At 38.1% G+C, this 17,999-nt stretch overlaps 2 protein-coding genes and 1 non-coding gene across 3 annotated transcripts; 2 read left to right on the top strand and 1 right to left on the bottom strand.

Moving 5' to 3' along the window:
* Positions 1 to 12,604: 12,604 nt before the first annotated feature.
* Positions 12,605 to 12,712, top strand: LOC131305831 (small nucleolar RNA snoR100). The gene has a single exon (XR_009193388.1). It is a non-coding gene; the product is annotated as a small nucleolar RNA snoR100 (small nucleolar RNA).
* A 1,625-nt stretch (positions 12,713 to 14,337) lies between these two features.
* On the top strand, positions 14,338 to 15,137 carry LOC131303914 (class I heat shock protein-like). The gene has a single exon (XM_058330977.1). The coding sequence runs from the start codon at positions 14,494 to 14,496 to the stop codon at positions 14,893 to 14,895; it is 402 nt and encodes a 133-aa protein (XP_058186960.1). The 5' UTR covers positions 14,338 to 14,493; the 3' UTR covers positions 14,896 to 15,137.
* A 382-nt stretch (positions 15,138 to 15,519) lies between these two features.
* Positions 15,520 to 16,949, bottom strand: LOC131304070 (BAG family molecular chaperone regulator 1-like). Its single transcript, XM_058331170.1, has 2 exons — positions 16,641 to 16,949; positions 15,520 to 16,006 (listed from the first exon to the last, which is right to left on the bottom strand). Exons 1-2 carry the CDS (start codon positions 16,891 to 16,893, stop codon positions 15,789 to 15,791), a joined length of 471 nt encoding a protein of 156 aa, XP_058187153.1. The 5' UTR covers positions 16,894 to 16,949; the 3' UTR covers positions 15,520 to 15,788.
* Between the last annotated feature and the right edge of the window lie 1,050 nt (positions 16,950 to 17,999).

Here is a 17,999-nt window from a genome sequence, read left to right as displayed (position 1 = left end):
CCTAGTCAAGCACTTGCCTGATATTCAGGCTATTTCTAATTACAAATTCCCTCATCGCGATGGGCATGTCCATAACAAACACGAGGTCTTCTGTGCGTTCCGCTCCCATCCTGGCAAGGTGGTCGGCGCATTGATTGGCCGAACGAGAGATATGCCCAACGTAGTGTTAGTCTGAGTTAGTAGGACATGGATTTCATTGATCAGCACACTCTGGGGGTGATTGCCTGGGTTTCCTTCCGTGGTGAGGTTCACCGCTACGAGAGAGTTGGATTCAATCTTCACATTTTCCAGCTTCCTTTCTAGTATGACTTCCAGACCCTCGTATATACTCCATAGCTCTGCCTCCAAGCTTGAATGAAAGCTTCGCTTGCCATAGTATCCCATGATCCAATCTCCCATATGATTTCTGAATAAACCTCCAAACCCTCCTGTTCCATTCGATTCATACCAGCATCCATTCGTATTCAGTTTGATATTTCCTGCAGATGGATTAGACCAAGAATTAAGACAGGTTCTTGTCGAGCCATTAGTGAGAGGGGACTTGAAAGCATCCACTATTTCTTGGGCATAAGCAATAATAGTCCTGGCACTAGTAAGAGGTGGGATGTCAATGTTATCAAAGCTTTTTTTGTTTCGATCTTTCCAAAGCTGCCATAACGAGGTAATAAACAAGATGTGCCAAGGAATATTATTACCATGCCCTGCAAGTCTTTGGCTTCTCATATTAAGAGAGATCCAATCTTGTATTGGAATATCCATGTCCCCTCTCAATAGATGGCCAAAAGGGATGTGTCTCCAAAGCTCCTTAGCTTTGTTACATTCTCTAAACAAATGATTGATGCTCTCAGAAAAAGTACTGCATCTTGGACATAAGTCCGAAGTTGCAATCTTCTCGACATTTTTTGGAAGAGTAAAATATGGAGATACAGAGAAATGGAGGGTGCATTGGAGATGCTTTAATATTATAATACTTCCGGCCAATTTGGTGGGCGCGGAAGGAAGGGATAAAAGCCTTGGGGATAAGCTGATCCGGGCTCACTCTTACCTGGTGTTTGGTTTCCCCCTTGCACCGGGACTGCTTATCCACCGCTAAGACATTTGCAGGGATCTTAGTGTAACTCATGCCACACTCAATCATGTGTGGGCGTATTTACCAACATGTACCTCAAACCTCTAAAAACCTTTTTTGTATTCTCGTCATGAGGATTGCGTTAAAGAGAACTAAGTAAACTCTCACATTATTTCTTTGTCTACACATTTCAACTAACAGGCAAACCAGTTACTACTAAGTAATCTTCTCTTGTTAACTAATTAATTTCACTTATTGAATATTCACCTGCTATTCCCTCATTCTTCCTTTCATCCCCCAAAACATCATATGCCCGCCAAACGAGCTGTTATAGTACTATTTGCTACGCGATATGCATCTGGGTTATCCGAACACACTGCTATATTTTCTAAGGTCCAGTACATGTAGCTCCGGTTGGCTTGGTGCGTGGTCAAGACCCTGGAGATCGACTAAAGCGTTTGCCTTCTCCGAAAGTCTTTATTTTATAACCTTTCATGCGCTATCAAATTCCTTTGGGGCTAGTCCATAGGGAAATCTGCACCCTGCTTTAATTGGTTCTCTAAAATTAGTCGAGGTGCATGTAAGCTGATTTTCGAAAAAAAAAGGAGAAGGTTGAGTTCATGCATGCAAGTTTTGAGGCAGAATCCTGAATTAATCCAATCACTTGGCACTCAAAACCTTGCACAGTTGAATGGACGCTGTTGTTCAAAATGGGGAAGAAGAGCTTGTAAAGGCCGTGAAATTTGGCTCTATTTAACAAATTTTTATCCTATAACAAAAAACATGGATGGTAACAAATTTGGTAATTTGCCATGTCTGATTGTCTGTACGTCTTTTGAAAAGGATGTTAAAAAAAATAAAATATAAATTGAATCACACATACTTGTATCCCAGTGGCAGAGCCACTCAGAGGTGCGGCAGGTGCCACCCCTTTTCAACCAATTCTGTTCTTTTTAACCCCAATGCTGTATGATTATGTATTTATCGGTGTCCAAACGACTTCATAATTTGTACAAGTGATGCGATGATCGCAATTCACAAAATAAAAGAATAATTCGGATCATAAAGATAATATCTCAATGACTTTCATTTAAAAACAGAAAGAGAGTATAGTCAAAGCTTTAGTCTTTCTCAATAGAAAAAAAAAAACCAAGCAGGAACAAAGCACAATTAACCTTTACTCTTTTTTTTTTTTTGAAAGGCAAAAGATAATTAACCTTTACTTTTACGCACAACATGCAACAACTAACACAAGTGAATTGGATTCGGGTGTGCTGTAGTGCACCCCTGTGTAGGCGGCCGATAGGACGGTCGACAGCTATCGATCTCATTAACTAACGGTTTAGATTAAAAACAAACTTTTCCAGGAAAGAGTTTGTTTTTAATTTGAACATTTGAAAACACTTTTGGACGACTGTAATGCCGCACTACACACAATGCACTACAGCATCACCGAAATCAAGTGAGTTCTCATCGAGCAACATCACACTCAAATTCAAATCCACGCTCCGCCACTGTCGTATCCGATACCAGTATGCAATTCCATGTAACATGCGTACATAAAGTCCAACCTTTATGTTGATTGTGTTAGCGCACAAATAAGAAAATTAATGAGCTAGGGCTTAGAGTTGAGGCTATGCATGTATTAGGGGTGAGCATGGACCGAATTGGTTCAATTTTATAGTAAACAAAAAACCAAACCATTAAGTACAAATTATGTATTTGGAGAACCAAACCAACTCATCAAAAGTGTAGAACCAAACCAATCCAAACCATTAGACTACGGTTTTGTTTCGGTTTTAAACTATTTAAAGTACTCAAAATTGCGGAGATAAACTAAGAATTGATTTTTATTTATAGAAAAATTTAGGAATTAATTGAGCCATGGAATCAATATTCACTAAATTGAGCATTATATATCTAAATACAATGTGCTTTTGAGATTATAGGAATAGATTGTGATATATAGAAGTTTATACTAAATAATTTTGGTAGTAAATGAATAACGAATAAGACGGTGGATTGAATAAATTATTAATTTAGAAAATTTGTTGACTATACCTTTCATGTATACTTGGTGTATCTAAATTAAATGAGTTATATGTATATATATTATATCTATATACGGTTCGGATCAGTTTGGAACCGAAACCATTAACGTAAATCCACAGACCAAACCATTTAACGTGGTTTCTAAATTTTTAAAACCGGAACCAAACAACACTACTGAAAAACCTAACCAAACCATTCAGTTTGGATTGGTTTGGACTGGATTCGCAGTTTGACGGATTTTGTACTCACCCCTAGCATGTATATATTGAGAAGTTTTTGGGTGTAAATTGGGTACCACGTGGCGGTATTCAGCGTCCATCCAAACCATCCAAACGCGTTTTGAACGGTCCATATCCGAGCACTTTCTCTCCTACTCAGCCAAACACTCTCTCTCCACTTTCCCTTTGCTCAGATCTGGACCGTCCAAGACAAATTTAGACGGCTCAAATGGGCTGCTGGGTATTACGTGAACTATACTCAATTTGCACTCAGAAATTTCTTGCATGTATCGTACCTTTGAATTGGTAGGTTTGCGTGATGGGAACAAATTGGTTGACAGAAAGAAGAGAGAGCACAAGGCTGGACAAACGCAAACAACTTCATCTGGGCATGTTCAGTTGTGCTCTCTATCTTCTGTCAACCAAAACAACACAATGATCAACCTCATGACCATCACTTTTGAAATCAATTCTTCAAACTTAATTTGTCTCTCCTGTCCTGCAAAAAAGAAAATCAAACATCGATTCATTCGATACGAACAAAAAAGAGAAAAATTAAAACATATATATTGCCAAAACTATACAAACACGTACTGCAGATTAATCATACGAGGGGTACAAGTCTTTGAATGGGTAATTAAGCTTGTATGAGAGAGAGAGAGAGAGAGAGAGAGAGAGAGAGAGAGAGAGAGAGAGAGAGAGTTAAGAAATCAGAGAGATGGCTCCAGCTTTGTGTGACTAATTATCTTATGAGAGAGAGAGAGTTAAGAAATCAGAGAGATGGCTCCAGCTTTGTGTGACTAATTGTTTATGAGAGAGAGAGAGAGAGAGAGAGAGAGAGAGAGAGAATTAAGAAATCAGAGAGATGGCTCCAGCTTTGTATGACTAATTATCTTATGTGATTGTCATCTTATTGATTTTCAATCCCAAGGAGTTGGTCTAGTGATCAACGCCTGAAACGTCAGGCTTGCTAGCTTTCTTTTAAATTTTATGTTCGAAACTACCCAGATATTATTAACTCTTGTGAAGCAAGTTTGTAGGTTTAGACGGTTTGATTAGTCCCTCTAAAATTAGTCGAGATATGAGTAAGTTGGCAAAACGAACATTGATCAAATTGATGACGTCTGTGTAATTGGAGGTCCTTTTTTAAGCTCTCGTTTTCCTCGTTGTATTTGCCAATTTCAAACAAACAACGAAGACTTATTCCTGTGGTTATTACCACATTATCAACTGCTACTGTGTTATAACTTGTACTATCAGGAAAGGGAAGAGGTGAAAGCTCAAACAAAAGAGGAAAAAAAAAAATATAGCTCAAACACTATAATATTAGTAATATTGAACCATTTTAGCCATGTCATTTTCGATAATCGACTTAGGCCCCGTTCTACTAAGGGAAATATGTACTTATTATTAGTTTACTACAGTAGTTTTTTAGAATATTGTTCAATTGGTGGGATGTTATCTTGGGATAATAGTAACTTTTATTTTTCAACGGTTGATCAACAGCAACGAATATCAAGAATATTGTGCTAATGGTGATGCGACGAATTTGTTAAAGGTGTTTCTCAAAAAATAAAATTAAATTAAAGTGTTAGATTTCTTGGAAGTTTCCAACCTAAAAATAATTGGCAAAAGGTGTAGTAAACTCTAAAATATATTAACCAAATTTGGGTGACTTATTTTCCCCGAAAAAAAAAAGTGTGGGCGGCTTAAATGAGCTATGTGAGATAAAGTCTAACACTCCCTCTCACGTGCAGCCAGGATGCACGTGGAGGTAGAGGTAAGAATTGATGAGATGAGGCAATTGACCATATTATGCAACAAAGGTGAATTTTTTGCAAAAGACTTTGCTGTTATCCGAAAAAGTTGATTTTTTACAAGAACCATAAACAAACTATTCTAAACAAAATGAGAGGCTCAAATTATTTTAGTGAAACACGAGAAGAGCCCAAAATCCTTATGTATGCAGTGTATGAACATGAATATATGTATTCATATTCTCTTCGCCGCTATAATTGCAGAGTTTGAGTTACTTGAGTACATACATAAAATTTTTGATGAGGCAGAAACCAGAATGAATCCTAGCATTTGGCACTTACATTGAACATTTGATACTCAAAATTTTGATAATCAAAAGAGGCTTCAACCTGGGCCGTTTGGGTTTTTGTCCTGGTTTGGACTCAGCCTGTTAGGTCTTAATCAGTTTCCTCCGTGTGGTTAGGAGAAGAGTGTCATGAATGGTCAGGCCGGTGTATCCATGACCCTATTAGCTCTGTACTTCGTGTTATGAGTTAATGAAGCTCTTATTTCTTCTGTTTAAAAAAAAAGGGCTTCAAAACTGTTTAAAAAAAAAAAGGGGGCTTCAAAAAGCTCTCTCTGTGAAACTCTCATGGAAAAATTCTAGCATTCCCTTATCTGTTAATTAATTTGTGAGCATTCCTGAGATTAATAATGGCTTTAACTCACTTTCAAGGAATTGCTGACGGAATGAATATTCAATTAACCTTTCCAGAAAGTCAAAAAGCATTGTCATGAACTCCTTTATGTACAAAGCCATATCAGATGTACTTGACTATTGACTAATCCGTTCTTTGAAAGAAAATAAATACATATTATTTACTTTTTTAAATTAAAAATAATATATTATGAAAAAATAACATATTTCGTAAAATAAAAAATAAATATTTAAAAAATAAAAATCTTAACTGAACATGAACTTAGAGACTCCTAACCTCTACAGGGGTCCTTGGAAGAACATTACGGGGTTTTTAAAAGATCTTAAGTGGCCCCCTCTTTAATGGCCTTGGCAGGCATCCTACTTGGTAAGAGAGGGTATTGGTTGAGAGATTCCAAATGTAACTCATGAGAACTTTTCTTCTTCTTTTTTTGAACATCAATTTTTTTTATATTTACCTTTGAAACATAGAAAACGTTACAAAGAGACTTTCGTGAGAACTTGAACGGGATGTTGGTGAGTTTCTCGCTTTTTTGAGAGTTTTCTTTTCCAACTTTGTAGCTGTGGGGTGGTGGTTTAAGATTTCCTTCCGGGTAAATCTGAACGCCTTTCTCCTCCTCTCCCTTAAGCTAGTCTACAAGAGCAACAACCAATTAGCGACGTCGATGATCCAGTTAGTATATGGAGGAGGAGGAGAGGAAGTACTATAGAACTATTAGGAACGAGATACCTTCTCTAGGGTTTATCCCTTAAATGGCGTACATAGACGATCTGTTCGCTCTCTCCAAGTTAATTGCCAACGGCACACACCTGACATCACGCATAACCACCTTTATAATTAGTGACCACCGGCCATCAGACGACCTCCATGTGCCTCAAACATGACTCCAGAAATATCTCCAACTCACTCCCGGGTCCTCATCCAGGTTGGATGTACCATCGGTCGGAGACCGATCCACTTCCAAACGGATCCAAACGTATCAAAGGCTCTCCCCCCGGGCCATTCAAATGGTGTGTTGTCGGCACAACCCACAATCGCTTAGCCCATCTAGCACATCTTGCATGGGGTTCGGTCCTCCCGCGACCCAATGCTTGACGGATTTGGCCCAATACCAAATCTAGGTTCGGCCCATGCTACAGTAGCTCCTCAGATAATTCGGATTAGCAAAACATTCTCGTCTTTTTACCCATGGGTGTAAGCTTACACCAACATGAATCTAACCACGTATATCTTGACATCTCTTATGCTTTTCTTTGTTTCTCTTTATCATAGCGATCAATGATCTTTGGTTGTGGTTGAGTAATTCGGTGGCCTGCTATGTCCATGTTTCTTTCAAGAAGGAATTAGATGAACCAAATATTTAGACATATACTTGTAGCCAACCCGGCCGGTACCTTTATACGATTGCATGTAACATCCATAAAGTTGTCCAAATAATATATTGATTGTATCAGTGAACAGATAAGAAACTTAATGACGGCTTAGGGTGATGATTATGTACAAAGGGCTCATAAACTAACCAAGTTATTCTGGTTTGAGCTGGAGTTCGTTCTTTAAAGCTCATTCAAGGTTGGTGTGGGCAACAAAAGGCGGATTGAGGAGCGCTGGCAGACGATCGCTCAATTCAAAGTTGCCACTTGGGTTTGAAGGTCTGACACCCAAGGAACCAAATTTGAAACGCTTGCCACTTTGTTTAATTTGAAAAGGTGAAGGCACTAGTCCATCATAATCATATCTGGGTTTGGGAGCCAGGTTACGAGAGGGGAAGGGTTTTAAGGCACCCCTCTCATCTAATTCGGAGATCGGTCTTTACTTGAGCATTTGTGAAAACGTTTACGATTCTGTTTAATTAATCAATTCTTTAGTCATTTAGAGGCGGAGAACAATTTAATGGGGATCAAAACTATAACACATTTGCATGATGTGATTGATAGCATGGATATGAAAGCAGTAAATAGAATAAAACCAGGTTCTGTTCAGAAGAGCAGATCCAGTGCACTGTTCCAAACTTGACATGCGCAAGAAGGAACTTGCCTGCACTAACCAAAGCCATTGCACGTAGTTCCAACCTGCGTGCGCCAATATCAAACACGCGAGCGCGGTTTTGCTTTTCTCATAGCCTCTATTTTTATCCTCCTCTGGGCTCTGGAAGGGCAAGTACACGCCCAGGACTAAACCAAACAGTTTATAGTATTTCACTACACAGTTTAAAGGTTGAAAAGCCCACAAATGAATAAAACACCTCATAAATAGTGTCGGGAAAAAATAGTGGCCCAAGGCCAAGTCACCAATGCAAGAGCAACGCAATGGAAAGCCACTGGAACAAGAACCCCCGCGCGCGCCCATCCAAGCTATTTTCAGTACTTTTTTCATATGACTGGGGCCCTGGGACATGTCCAGATATACCCCAATTGGTGTTCCAACAGAACAGAAATAAGTATTGAAATATAAGCTAACAGTTTTAACATAGGAAAAGCAGTAAACTGGTTTTACATGCTCACAAGGATGATTTACAAAGAGAACAACATAAAAGAACAAGATCCCTGCCCCACGCAGATACGCACGCGCAGCTACAGAGTAGCGCACATGAGCTCAGGACCGACGCGCACAGATCCCTTATTCACATTGTTTTTGAACCTTGTTAGCCTTAGGGCCAGAACTGGTATTGATTATCAGTATTGACCCTGCTAGCCCCCCTCAGGGATCAGAACAGGAAGCAATAGGTTTTTATACCTTTGGCTGAGTTTGAATGAATGTTTGAACTTTGATGTTTGAGGTTGAATGAGGTTTTTGTAACTTTGAAAAACTTCGAACCCTTTTTTTCCTAACCCTTTGGAAGAAAGAGTGAGGGGGGTATTTATAAGACAAACACCCTCAATTAATGGAAACCCTCTATTAATGGAAATCATTTCATTAATAGAAACCTTTCAGAAATGAAAAGTATAAGGTCTGCTGCAACTTTAACCAGCGCACGCGGGTCTCAGACTGGCGCACAAGCCAAACCAAAACGTGTGGGTCAACGGTCAAACTTTAACTGTTGACCAACACCTGGTACTTTGACCAGCACGCACTGGCTTTCAAATAACGCGTGCCAGTAGGGTTCTGGGAAGCTTATTGGGGTTTCAAAACGCTCAAAACTCAACCACTTATCATTTTCAAGATGTTCTTGATCCGTTTCATCATTGGAGAAACAAAAATAAAAAATAAAGTAAACCAATTAGGAGACCCAGATTTAGGTGTTTACATTCGGTTTGTTACAAAAATAAACCAAATTTGAACTTTTTTTTTGAAACTCGTTAAGCTTTCAAGCCTAGCTCGAACAAGCTACTTCTCGACTTGTTCAATTAACTCGAGATCGGCTCATGTTCGGCTCAATTAAAGCATGTTCGAGATGATTGTCATATAAATTAACAAGTTAAGCTTCAACATATTCTGAATGTAACGCGACTCGCGCTAACTAATCTGCTTAATCCTTATGCTGACCACGTGATTCAAAAGGTTAATCTCTAGTTACATAGTAACTGGTCAAAATTTGTTTTATAATATTTCTATTTCCCTTTTTTTTTTTTGGCGATGTGGGATTGCCCCACTATGGGCTCTAATCACACTGAAGCTCGCTAAATTTTTAAACCGAACATGAATAACTAACTGCTCGGCTCGTTTGTCATATCATACCTTCAATTAATGATATGTTGGAGATATGGAAGAAATTGGTTGACAGAAAGAAGAGAGAGCACAAGGCTGCTCATACACAAACAACTTCATCTGGGCATGTTCAGTTGTGCTCTCTATCTTCTGTCAACCACACCACCGCCACCACAATCATCTCAGCTGCCTCACCACCTTCAAATGATCAATTCTTCAAACTTTGTTTCCCTCCTGCAAACAAGAAAGTCAAACTATCTCATATGAAACCGATACTTTAATTCTTCATCATATTTTTAAAACTACACGATAGTACTAAGAGCGTACTAACCAGTCTAAACCATCATATGAAACCGATATCTTCTTCATCATCCATCGATCAATTTCTTCGCTGTATAAAAAAATTAAAGAAGAGTAGCAAATTTTCGGCCGTTCTCAGAAGCTTTTCAGGAGAGCTTTGCTTGGCTGGCTGGTCAAGTGTTTGAATGGGTATAATTAAGCTAGTGGATGGAATGCCCCTTCTGCTGAGAGCGAGAGAGAGAGAGTCCTTCAGACATCAGACAAGTGGCTCTTCGTGTCATAAAGAGACAGAGTGTCCTTCGGACATCAGACAAGTGGCTCTTCTTGTCATTGTGTGATTAAGGCCCGTTCCAAAAATAAATAACTTATTTTATGCAGTATTTTTAAATTAAAAAATAATGTAAATGAAAAGTATTTTTTTAATTTTTTTTTGCAACGTATAAAAGATCTCATCGAGATCTTTCAAATAAGATTCATAATGCATATTTTTAGATTTTAATAAATTCATAATTTTTGAGCTTGAAATTATCTTTTTAAAAAATAAAGACTTTTTTTAAATTCTGGAACGGGGCCTAATTAGCTCATATGATCTACTGATCTACATCACACTCCCTCCGGTAGTTCCTTTTCTACATTCATGGTGCTTACAAAATCATTTATATCTTACCATTTATGATATTTTAAATAATTTGAAAAACTTTAGTTACTAAATTTGGGTTCGTTAGATTTGAGAGGAGGGGAGGAGGCAATATTTACTGCGGTGACCTGTAATTAGGATAAGGTAGACAGAATCAGACCTCCAGTCTAAAGATCAAAATTCATATTTTGGTATACTTGTCAATCTCCGATCAAGATGATTTTTTTTGCATGACAGTGATCCTCTGAGGATCCTACAATATGAACGATTCAAATTGCAATAATAAAAGCTTGGTGGGACCCACAATAAACGACTGTGGAAAATTGAGGTTTTCCACCTGCGGATAGAATTTGTTCTCAGGAAAAAAAAGTCTATGTTGGGTCCAGTAGTTTAAGCCATTTTGGCCATGTCATTGTCGAGCATTGACTTACTTACGGTATTTTTCCAGTTTCTTAGGATATTGTTCTATTGGTTGCGTAACGGATTTGGAGAGCATGACACCATGTAGTGCAGGTGTGTAGTGCCCGATACAAATTCCTCGTGACGCAGCGAAATTTACGAGAGACTAATTAGCGTACTACTCCAAACGAGATAAATAACTCGTTGCAACGAGCAAATCTTGCACACATGAAAGAAAGAGAGAATCTATGCAATATTATTGATTAAAAGTTCCATAAACTCTAAATTACAAACCCTTATATAGGCCGAAATCCTAAAAACCCTAAAAATAAACTTAAAAATAAAAAGTCCTAGAGTTTGGGGCTTTTCCTAAAACTGAAAACGAGAAATAAAAACAAGACTTTCCTGAAAAGAATCAACATAAAAGGAATTATGGTCTAAGAGCTATTAACGAAACAAATCTTTCCTAAAACGGAAAAATAATGCAATTGAAAGCCTAAACGGAGGAATTAGACCGAAAAGCACCATTGATCATCAACCTAACGTTTATGAGTATTGATCGGAGCGTGAAAATAAGTCATCCCACCAAGTTTAGGCCTATTCCGAGGTCGTCTGAATTTTGTCAATTTGGGTAATCTGAAATTAAACACCGTTTGGGCTTTCCAGGCTTAGCTCGGTCCAGTTGATCATAGAATTAGGCCTCCACGTGTTCTACATCAGCTCATCTCTATAATTAATGGTCCATATTTCAAATATACACTTGTTGATTGCTCGAATTGTACACTACACCCTAATAATGCATGGGTGCATTACTTATCCCCCCCCAAAAAAAAAAAGCATGGGTGCCCTACAGAATCCTCGGTACCTATGTTATTTTAGAGTAATAATTTGTGTTTTTAATCCTTAGATCAAAAGCAACGACAATGACCAAGAGTACTAGTTGCGATGTGGCAAGTTTGTCGAAGCTGTTTCTCAAATACTTTGAGGGGATTTAGAGTTGCACTTCCAATTTGTTCATTATTTCTTCCAAAATTTGGCAATGACTCTAAAATTGGCCAAGCAAATGGAGATTCTCTGTGAGCAAATTAAATTATAAGGTAGTTGAGGACTTGAGGTTTGAATCATCGTGAGAAGGTTTGAGGGCGTTACCTCTCGACCATATGTTGTACATCCACCATAGAAACTGAACTTAAGATACTATGCAGAGGTGATCGATCTCTATCAATTTATCCTTCTTGGGTTGGATGTCTTTAGATGTTGAGACACAACTCAGTACATGGTTGAACTTGTTCCCGTTGGACCCCTCCATCTATGAGGTGGTGAGTTCGACTTCCACCATCCCCATGCCGCCTTAGATCTAGGCGAGGATGGGACCAAAGGGGTCTAGTGGCGGCGACCGCCACGACAAGAATTTTAGAAAACACAATTATTATATGTGAAAAAAAAAATTTTATCCCCAACTTATATAGTCTCGCCACTGCTAAATTTTTTTCCTTATTTTTTATTATATACTAGTCATAAATCTTCTTTTTTTTCAAGAAAGGAGACCCAAAAAAGTATTCTAAAACTAAATTCAATGTACCAAAGTGAAATAATATAAATGATGATGTGTAATTAAGAAAAAAATACTCCACATTAATTCTACCTAAAATAACTTAACCTAAAAAGTTAAGGAAATTTAATTATAATGTCACTCTCCAATTTTATAATGTCACTTCCAAAAGGGAGTGCGGTTATCAATTTGAAAAATTCATATAGAGATCTGGGGAGTGACATTATAAATTTAGGGAGTGACATTATCTTTGTGCATACCGATGTTCTGAACTATCAATAAAAGAAGCACGGTAATGTGCACATAAATTGAATTGGGTCTCGAGGCTTGTCTTCTCTAATGCCATTTGGCTTTGATTTGGGGACATGCTTCCGTAGCAAAACACATATGGGGGGGGGGGGGGGGGACTACTGTTTAAGTGGTATTCTGAGATCAGTCACTTTGTACATATTGCCAAAAGTTAAGTCTGTCTCCAATCCTCCCCCGCTCATACCCCAATGATTTGTTGGAGACTACATGGGTTTTGTTGTTATTGTTGGAGTGGCATTATCGATGCCCAAAATTAAATTTAGTCTTTTTTTCATACTACATGTGCAAACGAAAAACATCATTTACTATAGTTTTTATTATATATTTTAAATTTTTTCTAGAGCCGATTACTATTAATATTGTAATGCATCTTTTTATTTTTTTAGTATATATTTCGCCACTACTAAGATAAAATTCTGATTCTGTTCTTAGATCTAGGCCAGCTGCGACGTAGAACTTGCTATGTAAAGAAAAAGAAAGAAGGATGGATGCCTTTCAAAATAGTATATAAGGCCATCCACAGTGGTATAATAAAAAATGAATAACTAAAAGTTGACACATCAGCTTATGATTATTCATTTAAGAGGTTGTTAAGCTTAACAATGTTGAGGTTCACAATGATCACTTCTAGTTCATAACCAAAATAAGGGATTCACTACAATTTTCCCCCCTCCCCCTATTTTCCGCCATTCATTTCTCTCCATTACGTTTCATAAGTTCAAGTATGAGCATTGTTGGCTGATTTTAAAGCACAGTTCGAAGTAGAACAATCAAGTTCTTATTTGAAACACAACCAAGACATCCAAAAAATCATCAAACCCACATAGTCAAGCCATTGGTTTGGATAACATGGGCAGTCCACCATTATCTACTCTATCACCATGCACCAAGTTCAACTCCCCTTGGCGATATTGTTTTTCAGGATGATGCACACAACCAAATCCGACCAGAAGGAAGACAAAAAACCAAAGCAAAAAAAACAAAAAGAGAATGAAGGGAAGGATGATGAGTCAATATTGTACTTGAAAAGCAATGAACACTTAAAGATGTTGCATTGATCAAGAGGAAAAAGTGGGAGGCCAAGAAGAGTTTTGATTATTGAAAAAGGTTGTTAGTTTTGGTTATTCAAAACCCAAAATCTGATTATTTCTAAAGATGTTGCTAAGTTTGATTATACCATTATGAGCACTCTTTTGTACCAACATTGTTAACTTTAACAACAATTAACTTTTGATTATACCACTGTGGATGACTTAATAAGTACATTTAATTTGGTGATTGGGCCTAGAGGGCCATGGCATTCGAGGAACCCACAAACCCATGGGCCATGAAAATTGGTAAGAGTTGGGTTGATAGTGACCCATGTTCATGACAATACACTGACACCAATAATTGATCATAAACAAGAAATTTCTGGACAAACCTAGAAAAAAGAATGATAAAAGCACAGAACATTCTAGCCTTACACCTAATTGAAGGTTGTAGAATCATCACCATTAGGTCCATTATCAATAATGCTACCGACGCATCTATCGGCCAGTACTTCTTGAGCACTTCTCCTTCACATGTGTAGGTCCTAAACATTTACTTGTGAGATGGGCCTCACACATTTGTGAGAGAGAAGTGGTCGGTAAAAGTGTACATACGTATTATTGTCGTTACCCTATTATTCATAATTATTCTTAATTCCCCAAACTACATAATTGTACACAACAAAGAACAGCCAAGAAAGTTCAAGATGCAACCCCAATTTGCCTATACATACATTGATCACAACTCAATTCTCTTAGTCAGTACAGAATTACCTCAGCTTATTAGCATATTAAGTCTCAGAATATTCATCTTCCTCAAGCAAAATGTCTATCATTTCAAGCCTGCTCAACCACGATGACCCTTTCATTTCTATGGTAAACATGTGTCCAGTCTTGAGCACCCCCATAGACTGGAAGGAGACCTCGGAAGCTCACGTGTTCGTGGCCGATCTTCCGGGGCTCAAGAAGGAGGATGTTAAGGTGGAGGTGAGTGATGGATTGCTCCAAATAAGCGGAGAGAGAAATGCGGAGAATGAGGACGATAGCAAGGACCATAAGTGGCACCATGCTGAACGTTGCCGTGGTAAGTTTTCGAGGAGCTTTAGGCTTCCGGATAATGCAAAGGCCGATGAAGTGAAGGCATCCATGGAGAACGGAGTGCTCACTGTGACGGTTCCGAAACAAGAGGTCAAGAGACCGGAAAAGAAGGTGATTGCGATTGAATAAATCAAGGGTTGAGTAAACTGCGAAAGTCTAGATTCGCGTTGGGAATAAAATTATTGTGTTAGTTTATGTCCAAATTGTGGTTGTGTTTGTGTTTGTGTTTGGTCATGGTATGTGTATTTTATGATATAGTTGGTTGTCGTTCTCTAAATTTGTGTAATGGAGATATATGAAATAATATATGCAAGAACTTTTTAATTGTTCTCTAAATTTGTGTAATGAATAATATATCAAGAACTTTCTAATTGTTACCTTCCATTTGAAATCCTTTTCGCTTTCCAAGATTCTTCTTGATGTTTACGTGAATGCTTACATTTGTATAATCCATCCCTAACCCCAAATTAATATGATACGATTTCGTTCTTGTGAAAATTTTGTCTTCCTAGTTCCTAGGCGATTTCTAATCATAAAACAGAATACACATCAATCTGACTAAAAATATTTCGTTTTGCATAAAAATCTTGATTTTATACAATTTCATAGGATGAAAAGGAAACATAATTTAAACAAACCACCTACGTTTGATAAAGAAAAAAACTCCACCTAAACCATTACTGTAATTTAAAATGACGCCAAGAGGGCCATGAGGCCAGGCATAAGAAAGCAAATAAGTGTTTGTCCTCCATAACGTTCGAATATCCCACGGAGGCCGAGCATTTCAAATCTCGAGGCCACTCAAGGGTTTTCCCAATCATTAAATTCAGGGTTTCAGAATTAATCGAGGTGCAGACAAGCTGGCCTGACATCCCCTTGGAAAAAAAGAAAAAAAGAAACAGAGAAAGTAATACAAAAGTGAGCAAATTAAGTAGTACTCATTACCCCCACAACTAAACCTTTATCTTTATGTGGGAGTGTTAGTGGAGAATTACAATAAGTTTGAATTCTAGCTAGACATTTCATACACTAATGGTGCGATAATTAGGACTTGCCAAGCCCAAGCCTAGGAGTTTTCTCTCCTTTATGGCTGGATCTTCCAACAAGAGCACCTTGTCCTTGTCTCTAACCCCAACCATGTGCAAGTACTCACAATCTTCTCTCTCCTTTCCTTTGAACAATACCCTTTGCTCTCTTGGCTCCAAACTTGTTACCAACGACAATATCATCTTCAGTTCTCCTGCAAAATAGTAGTAGAGTACAAAAGAATTGGGAAGAAATTAATTAAATCAAAGCCCTTTGATAAAGGAATCATTAAGACATCGATCATTAACATTTTATTAATAACTAGGGATGTCTGGGCGAGCTTACTCGACCAATTATTGGGTACCCAAATGTCGTCTAACGTTTTAAGTTTGAGTCGTGAGCTTGTGTTGCAATTGGCATCAGTCTTTTTTGGAATATTTTTTGTTTTCTCTTCTTAAATTAACTTTTTTCAAATATGATTTCCGAATCTGTCAATATGCAAGCTTCAATGAAACCGAATGGAGCCAACTACTTGCTTGTCGAAAGAGTGAAAATTTTTTAACAAACAAATGATAGGAAATGGAAGCAAACACAAAGGGTTCATTTTTCCCGAAGAGTAGTACTACGTACACACCCACCAGGAATAGTTGAGGAGCATTATGTCTTGTATTCAACTTAGGCCGGTGCGATTGGGCCGCATGAATAATTGAGGTGCATGTAACCTTAGGCCGGTATCTCATGCCGGGGTGAGTCCAAAAAGTATTTTGTTTTTTTTTGTAAAGGGGGAAAAACAGAGAGGGACCTTTGAAGGGTCATAGTTACGGTATAGGAGAGAGCTAGCTAATTACCAAATGTAGAAGTTGCTTGGATGGTTATATCATGCCACTGCGAAACAGTTGAGGCTCTCACTGTAATCAATCCTTCTCCTTCACTCTCTCCATTCTCTCTCTTCTGAACAAGCATGCCGCCAGGACGTAGCTCCCATTTGATTTCACCGCCACCGCCACCTCTGCCTTTCACCGCCCCTCCTCCGCTGTTGCCTCCGCCGCTACCAAGCTTGGAGTTGCCCCTGGAAAACCTCTTTGATCTCAACTTGATCATTTTTGTCTATGTATGTGTCTCTGTGCCTCAAAGATATGAGAGGGAGGGGATGTTGGACTTGCTACTTATATAGTAGTTGAGAGCATGCACTGGGACGAAAACAGATAGCAATATGGAGTAATTATTCAATAGTCCGGGAGTAACGCCACGTGGTATTCCGAATCACTTTACAATCACACATTCTTGTGTGGTCCATACACTTAGTCGTAGACCCCATACAGAAATGTGTGGTTGTAAAGTGGTCTGGATCGAGTACCACATGGCGGTTCTCCCGGACTATTGTATAATTTCACATTTAGAGTGTAGATTAGAAAAAAAAATTGATATTTATCCAATGATCGATGGAGTAATGTACGTTCATACAATTTACATTTGGATTTCATATTTAAATGAAAGGGTCCACTGCGATAAAGAGGTGCCCCTGTTAACACTATAATTTTGCTTACGGGTGCTAATCGAGCCAAACAAGCCACACAATATCGACCAGGATTGATTCAACTCCTTATTACACGTGTTTAAGCTCACCTTGGCTTGAGCTTGAGAGAAGTGTAATTGTTCAAGCTTGATCGGCTAACATTTGAAGTTTTGTGATTGTGATAAGCTCGGCTCGGCTCATGAAATATGCAGGTCAATCTCAAGCTTTAATTTAAGGTTGCGCTTAAACTCGTAAAGTTTTGAGCTTTGAAACCTAATCTTAAGCTCATAAAGTTCCAAAATGACCAAATTAAGTAGTACAATTTTCGTATATCACTGAACAAGTTTTCAATCTAGATGCAAGATATATATTATTCAAAACGTTAATTATGGTATAAATTGATCTAAAGGGATCGAGGTTAGATCTCATATCTTTGGTATACCTATTGATTTATCCCCATCTTTATAACATTTATGATATGAAATGATTCATTGTTCACTAGCCTACCGAGCCAAACATCCATATATATGCTCAAATTTGGCATAAATTTACAAATAAACATTCAAAAGTAACGGAATTTGTTTTTTTGTTTTTTTCCAAACAAGCCAAAAGTCAAATTAAGCTCGGGCCGGGCACAGACTGTTTCGTTTGTTTAGCAACCCTAATTTTGCTAACTACTAGTATTCAATAT

Source organism: Rhododendron vialii, chromosome 10a (genome assembly GCF_030253575.1).
Source record: "Rhododendron vialii isolate Sample 1 chromosome 10a, ASM3025357v1".
Lineage (NCBI taxonomy): Eukaryota > Viridiplantae > Streptophyta > Magnoliopsida > Ericales > Ericaceae > Rhododendron > Rhododendron vialii.
This window is presented reverse-complemented; position numbering and strand designations above follow the sequence as displayed.